Here is a 22326-nt window from a genome sequence, read left to right as displayed (position 1 = left end):
AGCTACTTGGGAGACAGGCAGGGGAATCGCTGGAACCAGGAGGCAGATGTTGTAGTGAACTGAGATCGCGCCGCTGCACTCCAATCAGGGCGACAGTGCAAGACTCTTAAAAAAAAAAAAAAAAAAAAGGAGTGTTCTAAACTGAAATAAGTTGATTAGAAAAAATAATTATCCAAATTATTTCAGTACCATAGAAAAATATTGTTTACTGTCAACTACCAGTACTTTTAAAGTATGTTCATAAATTCGTAACATAATTTGTGTTAGTCACCACACATTCTGAGAAAGAGTGTTATAAGCTAAAATTATTTGACATCAACTCTCATTTTATTGTGGAAGCATTGATAAAACTGTTTTCCATGCTTTTGTTCAATGTTCAAATTTTTATAGATACTGCTTTTCTAACCATATATGTATTTATATATGTAAACATATATATATATGAAAGCCCAGTATGTGCGTGTGTGTGTGCGTGGGCGTGTGTGTGTGTGTGTGTGTGTGTGTGTGTGTGTATGTATATATATATATATTTTTTTTTTGAGACAGAGTCTCACTCTGTCACCAGGCTGGAGTGCAGTAGCGCAATCTTGGCTCACTGCAATCTACGCCTCCCGGGATCAAGCGATTCTCCTGCCTCAGCCTCCTGAATAGCTGGGACTACAGGTGTGCATCACCACGCCCAGCTAATTTTTGTATTTTAGTAGAGATGGGGTTTCACCATGTTGGCCAAGACGGTCTCAATCTCTTGACATCATGATCCACCCACCTCAGTCTCCCAATGTGCTGAGATTACAGGCGTGAGCCACTGTGGCTGGCCTGCCTACCCATATTTGAATATTTGTTCAGCCTGGAAAACACGTATATACATGATTAAACAAGGAACATTAGCAAATGTTATGAGATCAAACTGGCAAATGGTCTGAAGGTCACACAGCCCATCTGCTTCTTGAGATGATCTGCTGAAGATCCAGTTCACAGCAGACCACCCTGCTGTGGTGCCCATCCCTCTCTAAATCCAACTGTCTTGTCCACGCCTCACCACCCCACCCCATCACTTCCACCTCAGTTACTCTGCCCAAGCATCCTGCCTCTCACTTATGTCAATGAATTTTATGCAAAAGCACCCATTTATACCCAGCCATTACAGTTTTATGTTGATATTGTTGAAAACATGACTATATTACACAATACCTCCAATTTGAAGAGGCAGAGAAGAAATTTTAGAGCCCAGTATCAGGAAACATTTGCCTTCCCTGAGGAAGTAATTGCTACAGCTTTTTTCTACCTTATTAACAACAACAAATCATATGTAATTCAACCTGCTCCTATTTTATTTTCCCTTTTAGTTTATTCAGGAAACTTAGGACTTTAATCATTTGCTCCACCTCAAGAGCATAAGTAAATAACATAATTATATTTTATTCAGTCTATTGCATACAGTTCTTATTGTCTTAATAATTCATGTTTTATTTTTAATGCAACAATTCAAGAAAGCTCCTTTAGTGCTACTTCCACAGGCTTCCTTAAGAAAGTATCCAGGCTGAGTGCCTTTGAGGCACTTGCTGATGGCTTATGAAAAAGCTGTCCTGAGAAGAGCCACTGCCTCTCTTTATCGCACCCAGCAGATGAGAAAAAGAAAAACGCTAGACCAATTTGCTGGCCATCGTGCTTACTGAGCAGAAAGCCTTTCCAGCCCTAACACCGAATCAGCATCAGCGATTTCACCATGCACCCTGATGTTACACAAATAAATCAGCTTTATGAGTGACTGTCCAGATCAGCGGTTCTCAAACTTCAGCATGCATCAGAATCACCCAGAGGACTTGCAGAAACACTGAATGGAACACTTTGCTTTATCCCCAGAGTTTCTGAGTTAGTTGATCTAGGGTAAGGGCTCTAAGAATTTCCATTTTTAATGAGATGAAGCTGATCCTGCTGGTCTGGAAACCACACTTGGAGAACAAAAAGCTCAGATTATTCTATTTTCCTTTTTGATAATCAGGGACTCTTCCCTGCCTATCAGGTTAAGCACATGAATGCTTCAGCTTGGCATTCAAAACCTCCTGGATAGAGCCCATCCTAACTCCTACTCCACCAGTCCACACCCCTGTGCCTTCATTCATTACCTCCTCACTCTGCCAAGAGCACACACAGATCCTGTGCTCTGGCTCTTTCTGATCAGAATACACTTCTCCCTGCTGTATTCATTAAGGTACTTATTATTCAAAAGACTGCAGGAATGCCACCTCTTCCCAGAAGCCATCCATAATTCATCTTCATTAGAACTCTTTTGTCTGGGCCTTACTAAACACATACACAAGCCAGCCCTGCATTATCATCAGTAGCTATTACCTAGCTCTCTTCCAGGAGATTATATAGAAGAATAGTTAAGGAGATGCATTTGGAGTTAGAAAGACCTGGCTTCAAACGTAGGCTTGGCACTTAGCTGTGTGACACAGAACACTTTCTTTAACCATGAGCCTCAAAGTGAGATAACAACAGTACCTAATTCCAGGGGTACTCATGAAGGTTAAATGACATAATCCACATGAAATACTAAATAGCATGCCTAGCAAGACCCTGTCTCTATTTAAGACAAAAAGAAAATAAAATAGAGAAAGAAAAGGAAGAGAGGAAATAAAGGAAAATAATGCACTCATGCTGGAGGAGATAATTTTATTCCCAATCTCCTCCACCTATTCGAGTCCTGTTAATACCCACCCACATTACACACACAACAAATTACCCACATTTAGAGCCATTACCCAGAAATTCAGAGGTTCATAGAACCATACTTTAATTAACATCAACTGTAATTGCTTCCTCAGATTCTCTTTCCCTTTTACTGTCAATCTATTTCCAAAAGTGGTTAACATAATCTCCCTTAAACACTGTTTTTATCACATCTGTTTCCTACCTCAGAGCCTACAGTGAATCTCAACTGTCAACTGTCTGAAATCTAAACTCATTAAGAGTTTAACATATTCTCAATATCTATTAAGAGTTTCTAAAGCTCTTCCATTAGTTGTCCTACCTACAGTCCACCAAACCAAACTTACAACTTGTTACTATTCCCAGACAGGCACAGAAACATATGGAACCTCTGTGTAGCCAGGCAGACAGGATGAAAGGTTGCTTCTCAGTTACACTAGTGGAGTCTCTATTTTGTCAAGAAGGAAGCCCAATACACTTTTGAGACTTCTTATGAAAAATGTATTCCCAGGCACTCATGGAAAGAGACTCATCAATAGAAAATCATCAACTCCACTGGGCGAGGTGGCTCATGCCTGTAATCCGAGATGGGTGGATCACCTGATGTCAGGAGTTCAAGACCAGCTTGCCCAATATGGTGAAACCCTATCTCTACTAAAAATACGAAAAATTAGCCAGGTGTGGCGGTGGGCACCTGTAATCCCAGCTACTTGGGAGGCTGAGACAGGAGAATTGCCTGAACCCAGGAGGTGGAGGTTACAGTAAGCTGAGATCACTCCACTGCACTCCAGCGTGGGCGACAAGAGAAAAACTCCATCTCAAAAAAAAAAAAAAAAAAAAAATCAACTCTAAATACTTGTAGGGATTCCTTAAAAGTTTGTCTTAAAAAATCTAAAACTGGATTCTGTTGATTCAGCCTTCGTGAAAGGAAACCTGAACTTTCTAACAAGGCCAATGGCACATCCACATTTTAATATATCAATTATGTAAAATACTGAACTCTTCCTCTTAGTGCCTCTATCATGACCCTGGCTTACATAATCTACCTTTGCAAATTCACTTTAACTTTTATTGATTAGAAAAAAAAAATCAAAGAATTATATAACATTAAGGAAATCTATACAATAGCCTTTCATGGAAACCAAACCAAATTTCTATTTAAGGACTCAATTTACTACCTGCTGATGTTTTGGAGATACAAAATCAAAAAAAAAAAAAAAGATCAAATATGATAAACTAAAATAGATTTACAAATTTAACAACAAAATGCAACTATAAGAGACGGACTTAATGACTGAAATATGCAAAGATGCTCAGGATGGAAAGAGCAGTTCCTTAGTAATTGTGTCATTGTACATTTCAGAAATCTCCATCATGTCCCAAAACTCAGGTCATGCAGCATTCTCACATGCACCAACATGTTCTCTCTCATCCAGAGGGCGCAGAATTATATCCTAATTACAGAAAACTACAAGCTTTTGGTATGATAATAAGGAGGACACATTAAAAATCAATGATGTTCTTCTACATTATCATACTTGCCATTCAATAGGATCTTAGAAGTCTTCAAGGATTTACTTCTGTTTATAATTACCTGTGCTCAATTGCAAAGGAACAGCAAATGAATGATTGAACATAGATTAACAATTTCTTTCTAGCTTCAACTTCTGTGCAGCTTTTGAAATTTACAATTGATTACAGGTGTGTAGAAATGATCTCAGACTTCGTTGCAATTAAAGTAAAATAAAGAATCCATAAATGACAATTTTCAGCTCTAGGAAAATGCTTAGTTTCATTAATGCTGCCTTTGGGGCAGAGACATGGTGAGAGCTAAGGTCAGGAGTCAGACAGAAAATGGCATATATCCTATTAGCTTTACTTTCTCTGTTCCTAAAGTGGGGGTACTACCACTGATCTCAAAAAATTTTATAAAGATAAGAAATAATGTCTATGAAATGCCTGACATATAACCAAAACCTAACAACATTAAGCCCCATTCCATCTCCATCCCCTGCTCAAATTCTAGCTTGCTGTAAACAGCAGTTAACCTTAGGATTCCTGCAAAGCATGCGCCAAATGGAATTACCCCTTTCTTGATTTTGGTTTGGTTACTGCCCACCATCATGGGACAGATGGAGGTAGTTATAGAAAAGAAATTGTTTTAGTTTAAAATGATAAAAACCACCCTCTTCCTTTTTCTTTTTCACTTTTGGTTTACTTTTAAATGGTTGTGAATGGAGGTGGTTGCAAACAATTATTTATGCAAAGTTGAAAATTATGCCACACAAAATTTAAAAATTTATTTAATAAAGAATTAGCTGCACACTGCAGAATATTGGCACACTGCTTTAGACCCCTGTTTCCTCTTATAATCAAAACATGTAATTAATCATAAATGTGGCAAAAGAAATTTCTGCAAAAACCCATGACTTGTAGCGTAGCCACCAAGTGTCAGGATGAGGTGGCTAAAATGTAATCAGAATGCCTCAGAGGAACACCTTGTATTTTCAGAACACGTGGAATTCTAAAAAAGAACTGTTAATTGGACTGACAGTCCCCACAATTGTGATCATCTTCAAAGTGTACAAAAATATATTCCCGGTTTCATCTTATTTGTAACCTTGATTGTATCCTGTGCCAGAACAGATCAAATGGTATGTGGGATTGAGCTGGGGAAAGCTTCATCTTTAATTTGTTCTCCTTACAGATATCTTGATAACTTATTAATAATAATCAGCAGGCAAATGCTACACAGTTACTTCAGTTGCTTATTAAACGGTCCAGAAATGGTGATCATAAACATTTTGCTTTCATGACCTCATCACCTTCATTTTCTAATATATGCAAAAGCAATGTTTTGCATGGTATTCGTCTATTTTTTGTTTGTTATTAATGGGAAATGTTCATCAGAGAAAAAATTTACCATAAGAATCAAAGTTTCTCATTTCAGTGTTTGTCCTACTGGAACAAATACAATGCTATTTAAAAATCACCAGCTACTTGTTCTTTCTGCAAACTGATTTGCTTGCAGAAACAACACAAAATCTGGTCAACACCCTTCTTCCTTTCTCTAGCATGGCACAAAAGCGTTATCTCAACAGACAGGAAAGGAAACTAAAATTAATTTATGTTTTCATAAATTTAGCTCTGCTCAGCAAATTCATTCATTAATTATAATGAACAGCACAAAAAGGGTATGTTTTGGTCAATCAAATGCCTGCATTCACAGGAGAATTTTGAAATACAAGAGACTGCATGTTTTACTTAGCTGAAACCAATAAAAAAAAAAGATTGTTATTCTTTTATCAGGATTTAGCAGATGTGTCATATGAGGAAAACATTCACAATACTCTGTAGCATAATCTGTAGCTGTTTTTAAAACTAGAGTGGAACCATTATTCTACTTAAAGTGATTGCCATTGTTCTATGTCAACATTCTAGCACTGAGCCATACAACTATAAAGGCTTTTTAGTTTGGAAAATAAGGCATTTAATTTCTGCATAAGAAACTGTAATTCAATTTTAAATAGTAAAATATGTAATATATTTTGAAACGGTCCTGAAATTTGTTAAATTTGTTAAAATGGGCATTTTCAGATTATTTTAGCTTGGAGGGAAGTATCCCTTGCAAGAAAAATCACTTTATCATAATGCAATGTATATGAATAGAGTTTTTACATTTATTTTAGCAAAAATAGAATTTTTTTTTTAATACAGAGTCTTAAAAAAAAAAGTGTCTTGCTCTGTCACCCAGGCTAGAGTACAATGGCTTGATCTTGGCTCACTGCAATCTCTGCCTCCCAAGTTCAGGCAATTTTGCTGCCTCGGCCTCTCAAGTAGCTGGGATTACAGGTGTGTGCCACCATACCTAATTTTTATACTTTCAGTACAGAGGGGTTTCACTATGTTGGCCAGACTGTTTCAAACTCCAGACCTCAAGTGATCTGCCTGCCTCAGCCTCTCAAAGTGCTGGGATTGCAGGCGTGAGCCACAGCATCCAGCCTGAGATACATCATATAATCACTGGCAAAGTAAATCTGCCTGTCCCAAGGCAAAAGCTCACTGTTGCGGTGGGCTCAGCTCTATAGAGAGGATGGGGGTCAACCAGCTGTCGCCTCAGGTGGACTATTTGCATTAATAGCCATAAACAGAGGGACTTCTTCCCAAATTTGCAGCCTGCCACCATGCCTGGCTAATTTTGGTATTTTTAGTAGAGATGGAGTTTCACCACATTGGCCAGGCTGGTCTCAAACTCCTGTCCTCAAGTGATCTGCCCACCTCAACCTCCCAAAGTGTTGGGATTATAGGCGTGAGCCATCAAACCTGGCCAATTTCAGCAAAAACAGTTTTAAGAATAGTTCTTCCTTGACCAGTATTACCTTCTTAAAGCAGCATTTCCCAACGGGCAGCAATTGGATTCCCCGCTGGAAAGACCTTCTTGTCACAACTGAAGAGTTGCTACTAGCATCTAGTGGGTAGAGACCAAGGATGCTGCTAAATATCCTACCAGGTACAGGACGGCTCCCCCCAAACAGCAAAAAATAACTAGTCCCAAATATCAACAGTGCTCAGGTTGAGAAAACCTGCTGTAAAGCAAAATTACTGAAAAAGTTTAAATTTTTTTTTTGAATTTTGAACCCAATGAACAGGTCAAGCTTTTGAAAAGGAAGATCATTCTAGGTAAACTCAACATACTGAATCACAGGCTGAGAAAAGTAAAACTTAGGCCTAAATGACACTACACAGAACAATTTTAAATACAAACAGTCAAGAAATAGAATTTTCTAAATACATACAATTTTGGCATAACATATCTTCACTTATATGCACTTCAAACTTTATTTTTATGCCTGCTACATAGTAGGTACTCACCAAATACTTATTGAGGAAGGAAGGAGGGAAGTTTCTATCTTCCTATATCTTAGCCCAGGATATTTTGAAAAATAATATTGAAATAAGATAGGACCCCTCCCTCTTGGACTTCAGCAGGTTGCTAATGTTCTCCAAAGTCCTTCCTTCTTCCATAGTACTGCAGTGTAGCCAGCCAGCCAGCCAGGGCCATTTTCCAGGCTCCTATGCAACTAGGAAAAGTTGCATGTCTATGAAAGGTCTCACGGATACACCTGTGTGCACTCTGCAGAAGAAAGCCCAGGCTTAGAGGAAGTGCTTGCCCTTCATTTCCCTTCTTTCCCCCTTACCATGTATTGGGATGCGGAGCAGGCATTGATATTGTTTCAAGTATGCTGATGAAGCTAACTCCCTAAGAGTAGCAGTAAAACAAAAATAACCTGGGTTGTTGAATGACCGCTTGGCATGGAGCTGCCTCTCCAGCTGGGATTACTCACCTCCAGATTGTTACGTAAGGGAAATGAACTTATTTAATCTGTTGCATGTTGAGTCTCTTTGTTACACCCACTTGCACAAAGCAATTCTAGAACTGATAATCCCCTATGTTACTGGGGTTATAAGTGCATTCTATCTGAAGAAATGTTAAACTGGCTAAATTTAAAAAAATTTCAATGCAAGTAATATTTGAAAGTCTAGATTATATACTCTATATATGAAGGTTAGGAGGAAGAATTGCCATGGATTTAATATGGTCAATCTCATTTACCCAATCTAAAGGAAAAAGACACAGAAGAAATCCGAAGATAACTGCCAAATAAATTCATTGTTTAAATGATATAATATTTATGTAAACTCATGCTAATGATAGCAGGCTGGGCCCTGTAAAATGTAGGTTTAATCATGTAATTTTGACTTTTAAAATTTTGTAATTACTGCATCTTCATCATCTTGACTGTGTCTCTCTTTGACTAAGATACCTGTAAGAATACCAGTAGCAAGAGAGAAAAAAAAAAAAAAAAAAAAAAGCTAGAAGACTCCAAAAAGTAAACAATTAACCTTGAATCACTAATTTCTGTATAAATTGTATACTCAGATTTTGAATAGCCAATGAAATTTAATTCAAAAGCTTCTGTGCCTATTCTGGTGTTCAGAAAATGCAGCTACTTCTCTTTGGGCACATTCCTTATTAAACTACAAAGTATTTTTCTCTGGACTTTATTCGAATATATATATTTATTCAAAGATTTACTCCTACTCTATGTGAATATGGAGGAATTGTTGAAAAGCTAAATACTTCGCATGGGAATCAATTAAAATATATTTCAGTTAAGCAGCTTTATGCAATTCAGATTTTTTCAATATTGCTCTTTTTAAAATTAAATGGCCAGGCACTATGACTCACGCCTGTAATCCCAGCACTTTGGGAGGCTGAGGCAAGGGGATCACCTGAGGTCAGGAGTTCAAGACCAGCCTGGCCAACTTGGTGAAACTCCAACCCTACCAAAAATATAAAAATTAGCCGGGTGTGGTGGTACATGCCTATAATGCCAGCTACTTCGGAGGCTGAGGCAGGAGAATCACTTGAAACTGGGAGGTGGAGGTTGCAGTGAGCCAAGACCGTGCCACTGCACTCCAGCCTGGGTGACAGAGCAAGACTCCGTCTCAAAAATAAATAAATAAATAAATAAATAGAAATTAATGTCTTCCATATTATCATGGACTTTCTATACTGGGAAGTATCTATACCTTAAATATATGAAAATAGCAAAGGTACCACGATATAAATTGCAATCTCTTAACATCCTCCCCATCCCAAACTATATTCCTGGATTGTTTTGAAAAGTCCATTGCCATTAATCCAATGATTGCAATTTCTAATAACTTGAAATCAAAGCATCAATACAGCATGATTTAAAAAGTAAAATAGCTTCATCTGAAATATATGTTTAAAGATTCTAATATTCTAAAGAATTTGAAGGTCTCACAACAAAATCATTTCTAAATTTAATAAAGTTCAGTGTACAAATTACATATCTTTATAATTTATAAAGTTCAAAACTATTTACTATTTTAGTGGAATATTAATTTTGGCTGAAAAAACACAAGATGCACTTCCTTCCCAGTTGAATAGCAGCACACTGATTATCCATTGAGGAGATTTTGATTCTTGATTTAGGAATAAATTGATCTCATAATGTAAAACAAAATTAAAATGACAGTTTCAAAACCTCTCTCCTTCCCAATTTCTTTCTGGGGCATTAGTCGCTCAGTTACATTTTACCACTATAGGAAAACGCAAACAGATGACACACTTGGAGCAATGAATGTCCCAGGGAACACTCAATCAGTAAATCACCACAGTGAGTCTATGATGGCTACCACATGTATGTGAAAATGATATTACCTACTGTAAAAAACATAATCATCTAAATAAAGAAATCACAATTGTCAATTTTAAACCAAGAAGCTTTAAGAATCTCCATATACACCGAGTTCCATACGGGAGGCTGTGTGAAAATGAACTGGAAGCGGCAAGGTGTGGTGGCTCACGCCTGTATTATCAGCATTTCGGGAGGCCAAGGTGGGTGGATCACAATGTCAAGAGTTCAAGATCAGCCTGGCCAACATGGTAAAACCTCGTCTCTACTAAAAATACAAAAATTAGCTGGGTGTGGTGGTGTGCACCTGTAATCCCAGCTACTTAGTAGGCTGAGGCAGAAGAATCACCTGAAGCCGGGAGGCGGACATTGCAGTGAGCCAAGATCATACCACTGTACTCCGGTCTTGGCAACAGAGAAAGAAAAAAAAAAAGAAAGAAAGAAAAAGAAAATGAACTGGAAGCTCTTATGCATGCCATATCTGTGACCTTAGATAAGTCAGAAGTCTCCAGGCTTTTTTGTTTGTTTGATTTTTTTTCTATAAACAAAGGAGACTGGTCTTGGCCAATGGTTCTCCACAGGAGCAGTACCTTAGGATCTGTTTTAGAAACAGACAAGAGCATTTTTGGTTTTCATAGTGATTGGCACTTAGGGAGGCAGGGCAAAGATGTGGTTCCTTGCCACACATCCAGGAACTGTGCCATGTTCCCTATCACTTTCAAATGTCTCTCTGTTCATTCCTTTCATTGGAACCCTTGTATGACCAGTCTAGAGAGTAACTCTTTTTTACTTATTAAACAAGTCATTTTAAAGTTTTAACAAACTGAATTTTCTAGAGATTCAACTCCTGTGCACATGCATACTTGTTTGGAACTCTAGTAAGAGTCATTCACCATTTCAGAAAAATCAATTCACTCTCCACAAATCTGCTGACTCAAAGTAAACAACATTAGCAGGATGGGATCAGGATTCTTTTGCAACTATTGTATTCATTTCAATACCATGAATAGGTTCAAACAGCCACGTGTTTTATCACATCTGACAGTACAGTCATGTCTGAGCATTTATATACTGAGTACATCATATTTTAAACATTTTCCTGTTATCTTTGTATTGGTTTTGTAATTTTTAACAGAACCTACTAATACATGGAATTGTCCATAAATTTCATTGCAGGATAGTAAAAAGGTAATAAAATATTTTATGAAAAGGAGACACTACATCTGATAGGGATGCAAAAGGCTGACCTACAATATGATCTAAGGCTCCTTGTAATTCTAACATTCTTGACTCTATGAAAAAATGTTCATTTGGCAAGTGCTGATTATTAGCAAGCCTTTACCTCTACTCTTACATTTCAAAGTACTGCAATTAAGTTAAAAAGCGAAATACATGTTGTTGCTAAGGTGATACATAAAAACACAGACTTCACTAAATGTTCAAACATTGATGTGAGCAGGGGGGAGTTTCGTAGTTCTGATGTCTTTCACAGCTTAACATAGAAGGACAAAAAAAATACCTAAGGCACAGCTGGAGCCCTTCAGTCTGGCCACAAGAGGTTACACTACTGGCCTCAGCAGCTGACTGTGCCCTTGTTCTGTCCTTGGGCTAACGGTCACATATGTTAGTTATATGCTGCCTCAGCATGTCTCCCAAAAAGTTTATTCAGAAAAATATACATTTGCAAGCAATACAGATGTTCTAAATGTGAAACAGGAGGAACACAACCAAACTGCAAATGTCTACTTAGCAGAACTTCAATTTCATTCAAAATACAACACCTTCAACTCAATATTGGCTCACCGACAGTGTAACTATACTCCCACTTTTCTGTGGCAATTTGTTCCTGCAATCAAATTGAGGGCTAATCATCACATCTACTATGCCAACTTCTGGTTTATGAAATACATTGAAGACATGACTTCAGGAATTATCTGTTCTTCTCATACAACCGGGTTCTCCCCATATCCACTTTCTCCATTATTATGTGACCATCAAGCACTACCACCTCCCTCCTCTACCATATAAACTCCTGTCACAGGCAACACTTTGTTAACATTCCACAGATTTTCATATGTACATTAAAATAAACTTCCTAAGACAAGGTTTGAGGAAATAATTCCCTGATGAAATAAGAAAAACCCATGCTTAATAAATATATCCTTTTGGCCAAATGACCAAGAGCCAAAAAATAACTAATCATATACAAAGGATTAAATAGAAAAGAGGGGGGGGGGAAAAAAAAAAACAAGCACCAAATTATGTTTGATCTACACACCAAAACAAATGCAAGATCCAGAATATTCCATTGGAAAACTGCACCAAGAAAGTCTAATTGCTATTGTTTTTTCAAAAAGAAAATTTCATCGAGACACTTAAGTCACATATTCTTTGTAAGCTATTACAGAAATATTTCAAAATTACTGGAAGATCAGAAAAATTAACACTATTTGAAAGTAGGGATATACAAACATTAACTTTTTAACTAATAGTTTCTAAAAAATGATTATAATTTTTACAGGGAAAAAACATCCACTACCAGCAATATTTTTTATAAATCTCAACTTTTCCTAACTGCCATCACACACATGTAGGATCCCAAATTACCAATTTTCTGAAAACACGTTTCTAATCAATTAAACATGTGAAACAGGAAAGGATTTTTGAACGAGTATAGCTGACTTCTCAAGTTTCCCGTATTGAACAGTTTACTTCCAGCATCTCAACCACCATCTGACTTCAGTGTTTGTTTGGGCTTATAATATGGGTTAGAGTTTGGGGTGAAGAACACATTTTGACCTGATGTAACATTTTAAATCTATTTAATTCAAACACTAAGAGAAAGAGTGTTTGCCAATGGCTCTTTGAAAAAAGCAAATGACCCAGCACGGAGAGCTGGTCCTGTGTTGTTCTTACCCGCAGGGCCTCGATGACGAGGTCTCTGGCCTCCAGCTCCCCTTCCATCACGCTGAGGAGCATCCGCAGCTCGGATTTACTGAGAGTATCCACATCAAACTCTTTTTTCTGTAACACACAAAAAATAAGCCAATGAAAAATCTTTTCCTAAGGAAGACACACACATTCTAAGGGTATGCATTGGATCATTTTTATTCCAGTGGCTCAGCAGATCCAAGAGGAAAGGGGTACTATCTGCAGTAGACAATCTATGCCTTGACCTTCTAGGAGGAAAGGTAAAAATGATAATGCCAATCTCTCCACTCTTCCCTCCAAAGAGCTATAGTTCCCCAGTCCGCCTGCACACCCAGATTCAAAATCTCTCCAAATTTACACAGCACAAACTTAAAGTCCCTGGAGTCTGGAGCAAAATAGCTCTGGTATATCTTAGGGGAGTGGGGGAGTTTCAAGGGTAGCAAAGAAAGCATGGATGTATTCCTAGAAGGCCCCCAACATAAAGGCTCCCGGGAGGTTATTACAAATTCCAGAACATCCAATAATAATAGGTCATGTTTATATACTCTGCAGCAGAGGCCACCAGCTGGTAGCCAAATCTGGCCCACAGATGTGTGTTACTTGGGCCACAAAGTGGGTTTGCTGTCGTTGCTGTTTTTTTTTTTTTTAGACAACATTTAAAAAATCTGAAGATGTCACCAAAAAATCCAGATCCCTGGCTTGTCTTCAAATGTCAGATGACTAGGTAGCCCCAGATTCACATTTCCTCAGGGTAATAATCCACAGAGCCAGGAAGTAGCTGCCCCTCAAGAAGGAACACATTCCTCATGTTGCCAACCCTCCCCCACCAACACATACACATACACACACACACACACACACACACACACACACACACACACACACACAAATACACACACACAGTACAGGCACACACACTTTTAAGAAGCCAGGACTGCCATCCATATGTGGTCATCTGGGCTGCCATAGTCAGGTGAGTTTGGAATCTCTGCTATTTGGTTATCAAAGTGTCTTCTTATGAATGCCTCTATAGCTTCTTGGCAGGCCTGGGAGGAAGCTGAGGCTGGAGTAAGTGAGCCTTCCAGGGACCCAGCTACAACATGAAGTCAGCACCAGGGTCCTAGGTACGGTGGCTGGGGAGGGGAAGTGGTTATAATTTCTCACACAAGGTTCTCCCAGCCCTTGTCTTCTCTTGCACATTTCTTCGCTGAGCGACTGCAGCCAACCTCTCAAGGCTTTAAATCCCATTGATATACCACTGACTCTTGATTCTTTTGTCTTCTGCTCCAATCTCCTTTCTCATAGCAGCTTTTACAAGTAGGTCCTCTGGCATGCGTTTTAGAGATAAAGCTAAGAGATCATCATTGGTGAGTTCACAGTCAGCCTGGGTGAGTCCAAAGCCTGTGCTCCTTCCACCAGGCATACTCTGTTCCTCCCTACTGTAGACAAACTCATTTGACAAGGCCAGTCACCATCATAGTGAAGGGGAACGCAACATTCCTTCCCAAATCTCTCTGTACACTTGCCCTCAGAAGCCATTGCCAAAATGTGCCAGAACATTACTTCACACTTGCCTAGCACCCAATGACTTCCAAAGTATTCTCAAAGAATCAACTCTAATTTACACCATACTGTCATCTCCATTTTTAAAATTGAAACTCAGAAAAGTCAGCTAAGGTATCCAGATTGTGCAACCAGTAAATAGTAAAACCAGGATATATGACCAAATGCCATGACTTATCTTCACACTTTACCAGCATGGCATCAACATTCTAGAAGAAGCTCTTTGAGATTAGATTAAAAAGTTATCATTCTATCAATCAGCCAACATGAACACAGACTATTTCTGTGAAGACACAAAAGTATACATAGCAAAGACAATAAATTACTTCAAAGGCTTTCAAACAGGCATGACCAGAATGGTCACATTTAAGTTTCAAAAGAAGCTTCTAGAAAGAGATATGATGGTACAAAGGGGAAAGAGACCAGAGCTAGGGTGTTCTCTCAGGAAAGATTTTTAAAACGACTCTCTCTTAAAATTATTTCTTTTTGCATATATACTAGACAGAGAAGTTATTTGAGAAGGCAAAGACTAAGGATAAAGAGAAAAGGAAAACCTACAGCAAGCATAAATCATGTATAGTTCCAGGGATGCCTGCTACAAAGACTTCTTAGAGATGCTCCCTATGAATAGTAAAATCCAATATACCAGGTCTCAATTTCTGCTCCCACTACACAGTAGTGTCCCTAAAGTCTTATAAACCAATTGTTCTCAAACTGTGGCATGCATAAGAATCACCTGAAGATCTTGTGAAAAAACAGGCTGCAGGGCTCCACCCCTGGAAATTGTAATTCAGTGAGTCTGAGGCGCAGCTGTGAATCTGCCCTTCTAAAAAGCTCTTGGTGATGCTATTGGTCCAAAGATTACACTCTGAGGAACATTTCTATAACTTATGTCATTCTCTGTTTTCTCATCTGTATAATGGAAATCCTAACATCTACCCTGCATTCTTCTGAGGATTAAACAAGAACATATCAATGAAGTAAGTGGCAAATGAAGGCAGGCGATTGTTATTATTAACCCAGATGTTTCATGTAGAGAGGAGTGGGGTATTGGCCAGGAGCCTATTTCTTTGAAGATCTACCAGCCCAAGTCCAATAAACTCAGTTTATTGACTATGATGAAAGACAGGCTCTTTTATCCTGGTTTTTCCCACTGAGATGGGAGAGTAAGCTGCAATTCTTGTGTGCTTTAGAGGGTAATGTTTTATTAATGATGCTGCTCGTTGCTGTAAAGATTTTAATTAATTGTATATTTTATCATCCTGTTTCTCCAAAGCTTTATAAGCAAAGTGCTCCATTTTAAAAACTAATAAATTATGAAAGACATTGCCAAGATCCTGATTCATATTAGAATCAGGAGAGCTGCCCTGCTTCCATCAGCAGCAGCAACACATGTGACCTACAGCCCAAACTTCTGTTTTTCTATGCATTACCATCAATAAAGAGGGAAATTCATTAAAATAAAAAATAGTGGTACAAAGGTCCTTGCCAAACCATAGATTATGTCACACAGAATGTTAAAAAATAAATCTGTCTCCCATCACAATGTATGATGTACGGTTTGAAACATACACTGCTTGTCTATCTTCTATGTCTCCACCCCTATTTCTCCACTAAAACTACTAATTTCTGGCCTTTCATGGTATAAATATTATAATAATTTCAAATTTTCAACACCTTTCATTTCCATTCTATTCTGGCAAAACAGGGTTTAAAAAAAAGCATGAAAATATGCTGAAGATCTTAAGACTCCAAGTATTTCATAAATAAATACTAAGCACTTTGGTATTTTTAGAAAAATAAGCCAAGAAGCAAAACTTCTACAAAAAAAAACTATATATACATATATGTATGTATATAAGAAGTGGCATTAATCTTAGGTGCATATGGTACAAAAGTACTTAGATGTAGAAAAAAATCATTAGAGTTTCTTGGTTTAGGAGCCAAAGGAATTGTTTTTAATCATATAATGTTTATAAAAGACTGCCTTGATAAACTAATTTTCAAATTGGATATAAGACAGAACAGATCAAAATGCCATTCACACAAAAAATTAAAGTCCCTATCAAGGCATTCATGAAAACATGACCCCCAAATCCTCAAAACCCTCCAAAAAAACCACAGCAGACACGTTCACAGACTAAGATTCACTATTGAAGTTGCTTTTCCCCATTAAAAAAAGAAAAATCCAGCTCTTAATTTTTAGTGATGAAAAGAAACTAAAAACAAAATAAAACAAAATAAAACCAGACCTGCTAGATTTCAACTTCATAGGCCACACTTCTGCCTGTTACATTTGCCAGGAAAAGTATTCCAGAAAAATTGCTTAACATCTAGTTTTAAAAATCTGGCACGGCAGCTTCAACTAATCCAGAATCTGGTCATCAAATACAAAGTATGTCTTGTTTGGGATATAAGTCGTATATATTAATTTACTGTATGTTAATCTATTGTATATTATAAATTATAGTTTATTTTAAAATTAAATTATGTAGTTATATATCATATATATAAATATATGATATATATTATGTATAAATGAGGAGAAATAATCCCAAACTCAACTGTTCAACACAGTAGTTTTGAACAGCTCTGAATTACATGGGGCAATCATGGGGTGGGGGCATTCTTCAAGATTTTTTCTCATTCAGGCTGAGAGAGAAAGAAAGAGGCAGAACAAATAAAATAGACCCTGGCTGAATCAAGTCATCTTAAATTTCCAGAACTGAACACAGGCCAATACCAAATTTTCCCCTCCCCCAGTTCCCCAAATCTAAAATACTAGGTTTATGTGGGGAATTCAATAGACACAGCTAAATATTAATAGAATAGTCTTGCCCATATCCTTTAAGAATTAGTGGAGGCAGCACATTGATCAGTTATCAAAATGCCTTCAGGAGACATAATGAGCCACAGATGCCCCTCAGATCCTTCCTCAAACACATCCGTCCTATCAAGGTTGCTGGGGGATATGTTGTGAGCAAACACAAACTCAGGCACATTCTCTGGCTCTTCCCACCAAGACCAGGAGCCTCTCTTCCAGTTTAAACTCCAGCAGGTTGTGCCTATTTTCCATCAGTAAGTTTTACACAGGAGAAAGCAAGCAGACTGGAAGGCTGGGTGATGAGAGATGTGGCTAGGGAACAATCAGCAAAATAGGGCAAATCATTTCATCTGATGAATCTCAGAGTTTCCATCAGTAAAATAAGGATGCTAGACCAAGTGATCTCTTAAATCTCCTCCAGCCCCTAAATGTCCTGATTTCATGTAACATCAGGGTAACTGGATTACTGGACTGAGGAAATTTATTTAGGTCATTTCCTGAGCCTAAAAGCCTTTGTGAGGTACTTGAGGAAAACTGTTTTGCCTCTTTGCTCAGAAGTTACAGAAATGTATTTTCCTCCTAGTTTAATAGTACATGCTAATAATTAACAATGCATTTAGAAATTTCTATGTAAGCAAGATTTATGCTTTGGGAATGAAAATGGGCTATAAAGAAGGAGAAGCAATGAAATCATCTTGTAAGTTCCCGATCACAATGCGAAGCCTGTATCACTGACATGCAAAAAATTAAATCCACCTCTCTGGGTACATAAGAACATGGACTATATTAAGAATTTTGCTAATTATAAGGGTTTTCATAAAGAAAAGTACAGGCTTCTCAAGATCTCAAACTATTTTCAAATCTCTGAAGCTACTTCTTACCTCGAGATTATCTTCTTGATTTCTCTCTCTACAAGGAGGAAATAATTTTTGTGATGAGGTTGCATACCTCTGATGATGCTCTTCCTAATCCTCCATTCTCCTCTGATTCATCTGAGTCCTAGCTTTCTTTAGCACACAGCTCAAATCTCACCTTTGAATGCCTTTCCAGACTCCAGAAATCTCTTGTTCTCTCCAGTCTTAAAATCTCCACTTGGCAGTTAATCATGTCCAGCCTTGTGCATTTCCTCATATTAAACTTATTAAATCTATTAACTCTATTTTCTCACCCCTACTAGATGTGTCAGGACAGTAACAATATTACTTCTTCACCTGATTTTATCCAATGTGTTACCCCTGCCCCCACCCCACCATACACACCTTTGGTATAAAATGTCTACTGCACACAGTATGAAAACGGAAATGTGCAAAGGATGTCTCAGGTACAACCATCTTACTAAGATACAATGTTTCAGCCCACTCTAGAGGCAACTAAGTAACTGTACGAGATCATTCAGTGTTTCAAAAATATTTAATTAGCCTAAACTAGGGAAGCAGTTTGATGTTCGCCTTTAAAACAACATATAGTACCGAGAAGATGGGGTCTACTTGGTGTCAGCTCTCCAAGGCCATGTACCTCAGCTCAAATCAACCACACTGTCTGGGGTCTTTCATGCAAGACAAGAAACTCAGTGTACTGAAAGGAGGTAATACTGACAAGGAAACTGTCAGGAAGGAAACCTGGTACTGAGTGTAATTAATTTTAACTAAGAGAAAGCTGAAAAGAATGGCAGAAAAGTGGCTCAGTCAGGGGTGACAGCCTCTAATAATTAGACCCAACTACCACCCTTTTCCTCCTTTCAGATCTCCCCATAGTCTCTATTTCCTCCTTAGAAAAAAAGTGACAACATCTCAAATAAAACTAGCATCTATTTTCACCCTAACTCAGCTTTTCAATGTTACATCAGCCCAGCCCCGGACATGGATCAGCTCCACAGGCAAGCAGACATTCAGATGTAATAACCAACTTCTAAGAAGCTTACAATGCATTAAAGAATATCGTCTTGATTATCTGTAGGTGGCAAATGTCTGCATGCTGACTTTCAAATGAAGAGGCTGGGCCAAATGAAGAGGCAGGCCTTTGGAACCATCTTGTCTTTTCAATGAAATATAATGTCAAAACCAAATCTTTGCTAACAAGTATCGACTCCACATAGCAATGTTAACTAGATTACACTACATTTCTATGACCTATTAAATGGATCCCCAACCTATTAGTTGGTTACTAATAATTTATTTAAATAGAGTATCTCCCCCCTCTAAAATCAGAATTTCTGTATGGAAGGCATCGTGCCATACACAGCATTAATAATATGATCTCATTATTTATGTAAGTTATTATCTTTCACTATCATTGCTATCATCATCCTCTCTCGTACCTGTTCTCTGATTCTTTACCTAACTACCAAGAAAAAAGACAAATCTCTTTTCCATGTTATATAAGCTTTGCAAAGGAGCACCAAGAGAGAATAACGTAATGCAACGTGTTCAAATAAAGTCTCCTTGTAACGCAATACTCAGACGGGCTTGGGTGGCAAAGTAAACGGAGTTGGGGGATACTACTCCAGTCCTACATTTCTGTGCAATTACAGACTATTCTAAAGCCTTGCCTAATCTCCTTTTGCCTGCCCAATCTTTCCTTTTATTCCTGCCCAATCTTTCCTTTTGTTCCCTTTTCCTGTTTCCAAACTTCACATTTCTCTTAACCCCCTATCAATCATCCTCTCTTCCACATCCCAATGGGTGATGTGGCCTTGACTCTATTATTGGAAGGATGCAGGCTGGCACAGGTGCAGCCTCAATCATCATTTTGAAAAGAGAGAATCTAAAGAGAAAACTAATAGTGTTGGAAATTAAACTTTTTAAAACCCCCTATGAAGAATCTAAGAAGTTATTGAGAAAAGCAGCTTGGAAAGGGGCAGTATTAAGATGAAAAATTTTAAAACTAAGAATTAGAGTCATCTTTTTGGATCAACATCTGTAATATCTATAATGTTAATTATTACAAGTCACAGGCCAACAGTTTCACTATAAGCTAGCTGGTAACACACACAGTGAATTTTCTAATTAGCCAATCAACATTAAGTTTTATGACACAACTTCTTGGTGAGCTTCATTTTCTTCATTTAGTAAATATTTGGGGAACAGTTACCATGTGCCTGGCATTGTGCTAGCACCTTTGCTTTCTTTTACAAACTTCACACCACTCTCTCCCAGCCACAGCCTTGCTGTCTACATGATCAATAGCAGCTATTTGCAAATCTAAGTACCAAGGCTGTGAAACATTTTCTCACCTCATAAAGTTATGTGAAACACACCAGGATAGAACCAACTGGCAATCTAGCTGAGGCATGGGTTCAATCACTGAGAGGACAAATGTTCTCCAAACAAAATTGCTCCTATGAGAAATACAGTAACAACGACAGCAACAGTAATAATGAAGTCCAAAAACTGGTGCAAACAGAAACGTACGGCCCGTTATTTAAGAAGAAAAAAAAACAAAAAGGGAAAAGCAGGACACTGAAAACAGTTACATTCTCATCTTTGGAAAAATATTCCAGTCAGTTTTCTCAACTTCCAAGCTATTTTTCTGAACCACATAGCTAAGGCCAGAATGGAAACCTCCATGCTCATCACTGAAAGCCCTTCGCGTCTGTCTCCCGAGACTATGGCCACATTTGCACACTCCTTCCTGCAGTGCCAGTCCAGATCATCCTTAAATCTCAAGGCCTACCTCAAATGCCATCCTTCTATGGAAGTTTCTAGCTCCATCCACTGGGGATCCTCTCTATGACTGCTGCACTCCAAACTTCTAATGCAAAATCACGTGTGCCTCTCATGACATCATCATCTCTGATTTGATTCCTTGGTGTATGTCACTTTCTATCACTGGGATGTATTACTTCAGGGCAGCAAAGATGATACTCATGATGCCTGCATCTCTGTAAATGTTCAGTAAAATGTGTTAAATCTACGTAATTTCCTATTTAAAACATTAAGCTGCAAAACTTTCAACATTCTATAGCTGCCATATATCTATAATTTAGTTTTAAAAAAAAAAAACAGTGAAATTGGTTACGAAAGTTCTTTTCTGTGCATTTACATTCAACACTGTCACCTGGAAAACAAAAATTTCAAGGTGCCAGCTGTTAATCTGTTTAACATCACTGTTGTGCATTTTAAATCACTGTCCAAGTTTTTGTCACTGTCACCATGACAACAAATTTTATACCTACTTCTTGCATATTAGCTGCTCCAGAAAAGCCCAGAATGGCAAGAATGTTGGTTGGCTTCCCAAATAGAACTCTAAAAAGATCTCCATTTTCCTTTCACTCCAAAAATTATTTGGTGACAATAAAAAGTATGAAGATTTCTGTTTTCCATACTGCCTTATCCATTAGGAGTTATTTTCAGAGTAGAAACAGCAATATGGCCTATAAAAGTCATCACGTTTGGCTAAGGCACTGAAAATAACCCAGGTTTCCCGGCATGGTTCACGGCAAAGACTATTAATACAATCCTACTAAATAATGTAACTGTTACCCAGCTTTAAACTTGGTATGCTTTTAGGATTTAAACAGCTAAGAATGAGGATCACAAACTAAATTTAAAACATTCCACTAAAAATGATATTAAACTGAAAACTATAAATTAAGCTTGTTTCTAAGCAACAATCTAAATAGTCAAAGCTTAGTGAAAACACTGACTTTCAAAAATAGCCTACTGCTTCAGAGCTTCCATTGGCTCCTTACTGCCAAATGTATACATAAAAATGCACAATATGTAAACCGATTTGAAATTCAATAAATCTCCAAAATGCAAAGTGAATTGTTCACTAAAATAAAAATTAAGTTCTCGGTTAACGAGAACCCAATGTGCATTAAAACGCCTTGGATTTTAAGGAGCAATTGTGACGACACATATCAATCCTCTACACTAGCTTTCTTTTCATTTAAAAATCAATTACAAGTCAAGTGCCTGATATGAGAGAACCATGCCTTATTACGTCAAAACTGTTTGGGGAAGTAAAATAAAATGTCCAATTTACTACATAAGAAGCCATCACCGAAACTTTACTAAAATGTCAGAAGCTATTACTATTTCTTTTTAACTGCTAGATGAAGAATCCTTA

At 37.8% G+C, this 22326-nt stretch overlaps 1 protein-coding gene across 7 annotated transcripts in view; it reads right to left on the bottom strand.

Annotated features, from left to right (window-relative positions):
• The window catches only part of CTTNBP2 (cortactin binding protein 2), a 168982-nt gene that overhangs the window by 134786 nt on the left and 11870 nt on the right, over window positions 1–22326 (bottom strand). For all 7 annotated transcript variants that reach the window (XR_004268312.1, XR_004268313.1, XM_032276193.1 and 4 more), the window contains exon 2: window positions 12855–12962. Coding sequence is in view for 4 of the 7 variants with exons in the window: in XM_032276192.1 (XP_032132083.1) it covers window positions 12855–12962 (108 nt within the window). In the remaining 3 variants the exon portion in view is untranslated. The remainder of the gene's footprint in view (window positions 1–12854; window positions 12963–22326) is intronic.

This window comes from Sapajus apella, unplaced genomic scaffold (assembly GCF_009761245.1).
Source record: "Sapajus apella isolate SASKATOON/1434 unplaced genomic scaffold, GSC_monkey_1.0 scaffold7, whole genome shotgun sequence".
In the NCBI taxonomy this organism is placed as follows: domain Eukaryota; kingdom Metazoa; phylum Chordata; class Mammalia; order Primates; family Cebidae; genus Sapajus; species Sapajus apella.
The sequence above is the reverse complement of the archived record's forward strand: the minus strand, read 5'-3'. Positions and strand labels throughout refer to the sequence as shown.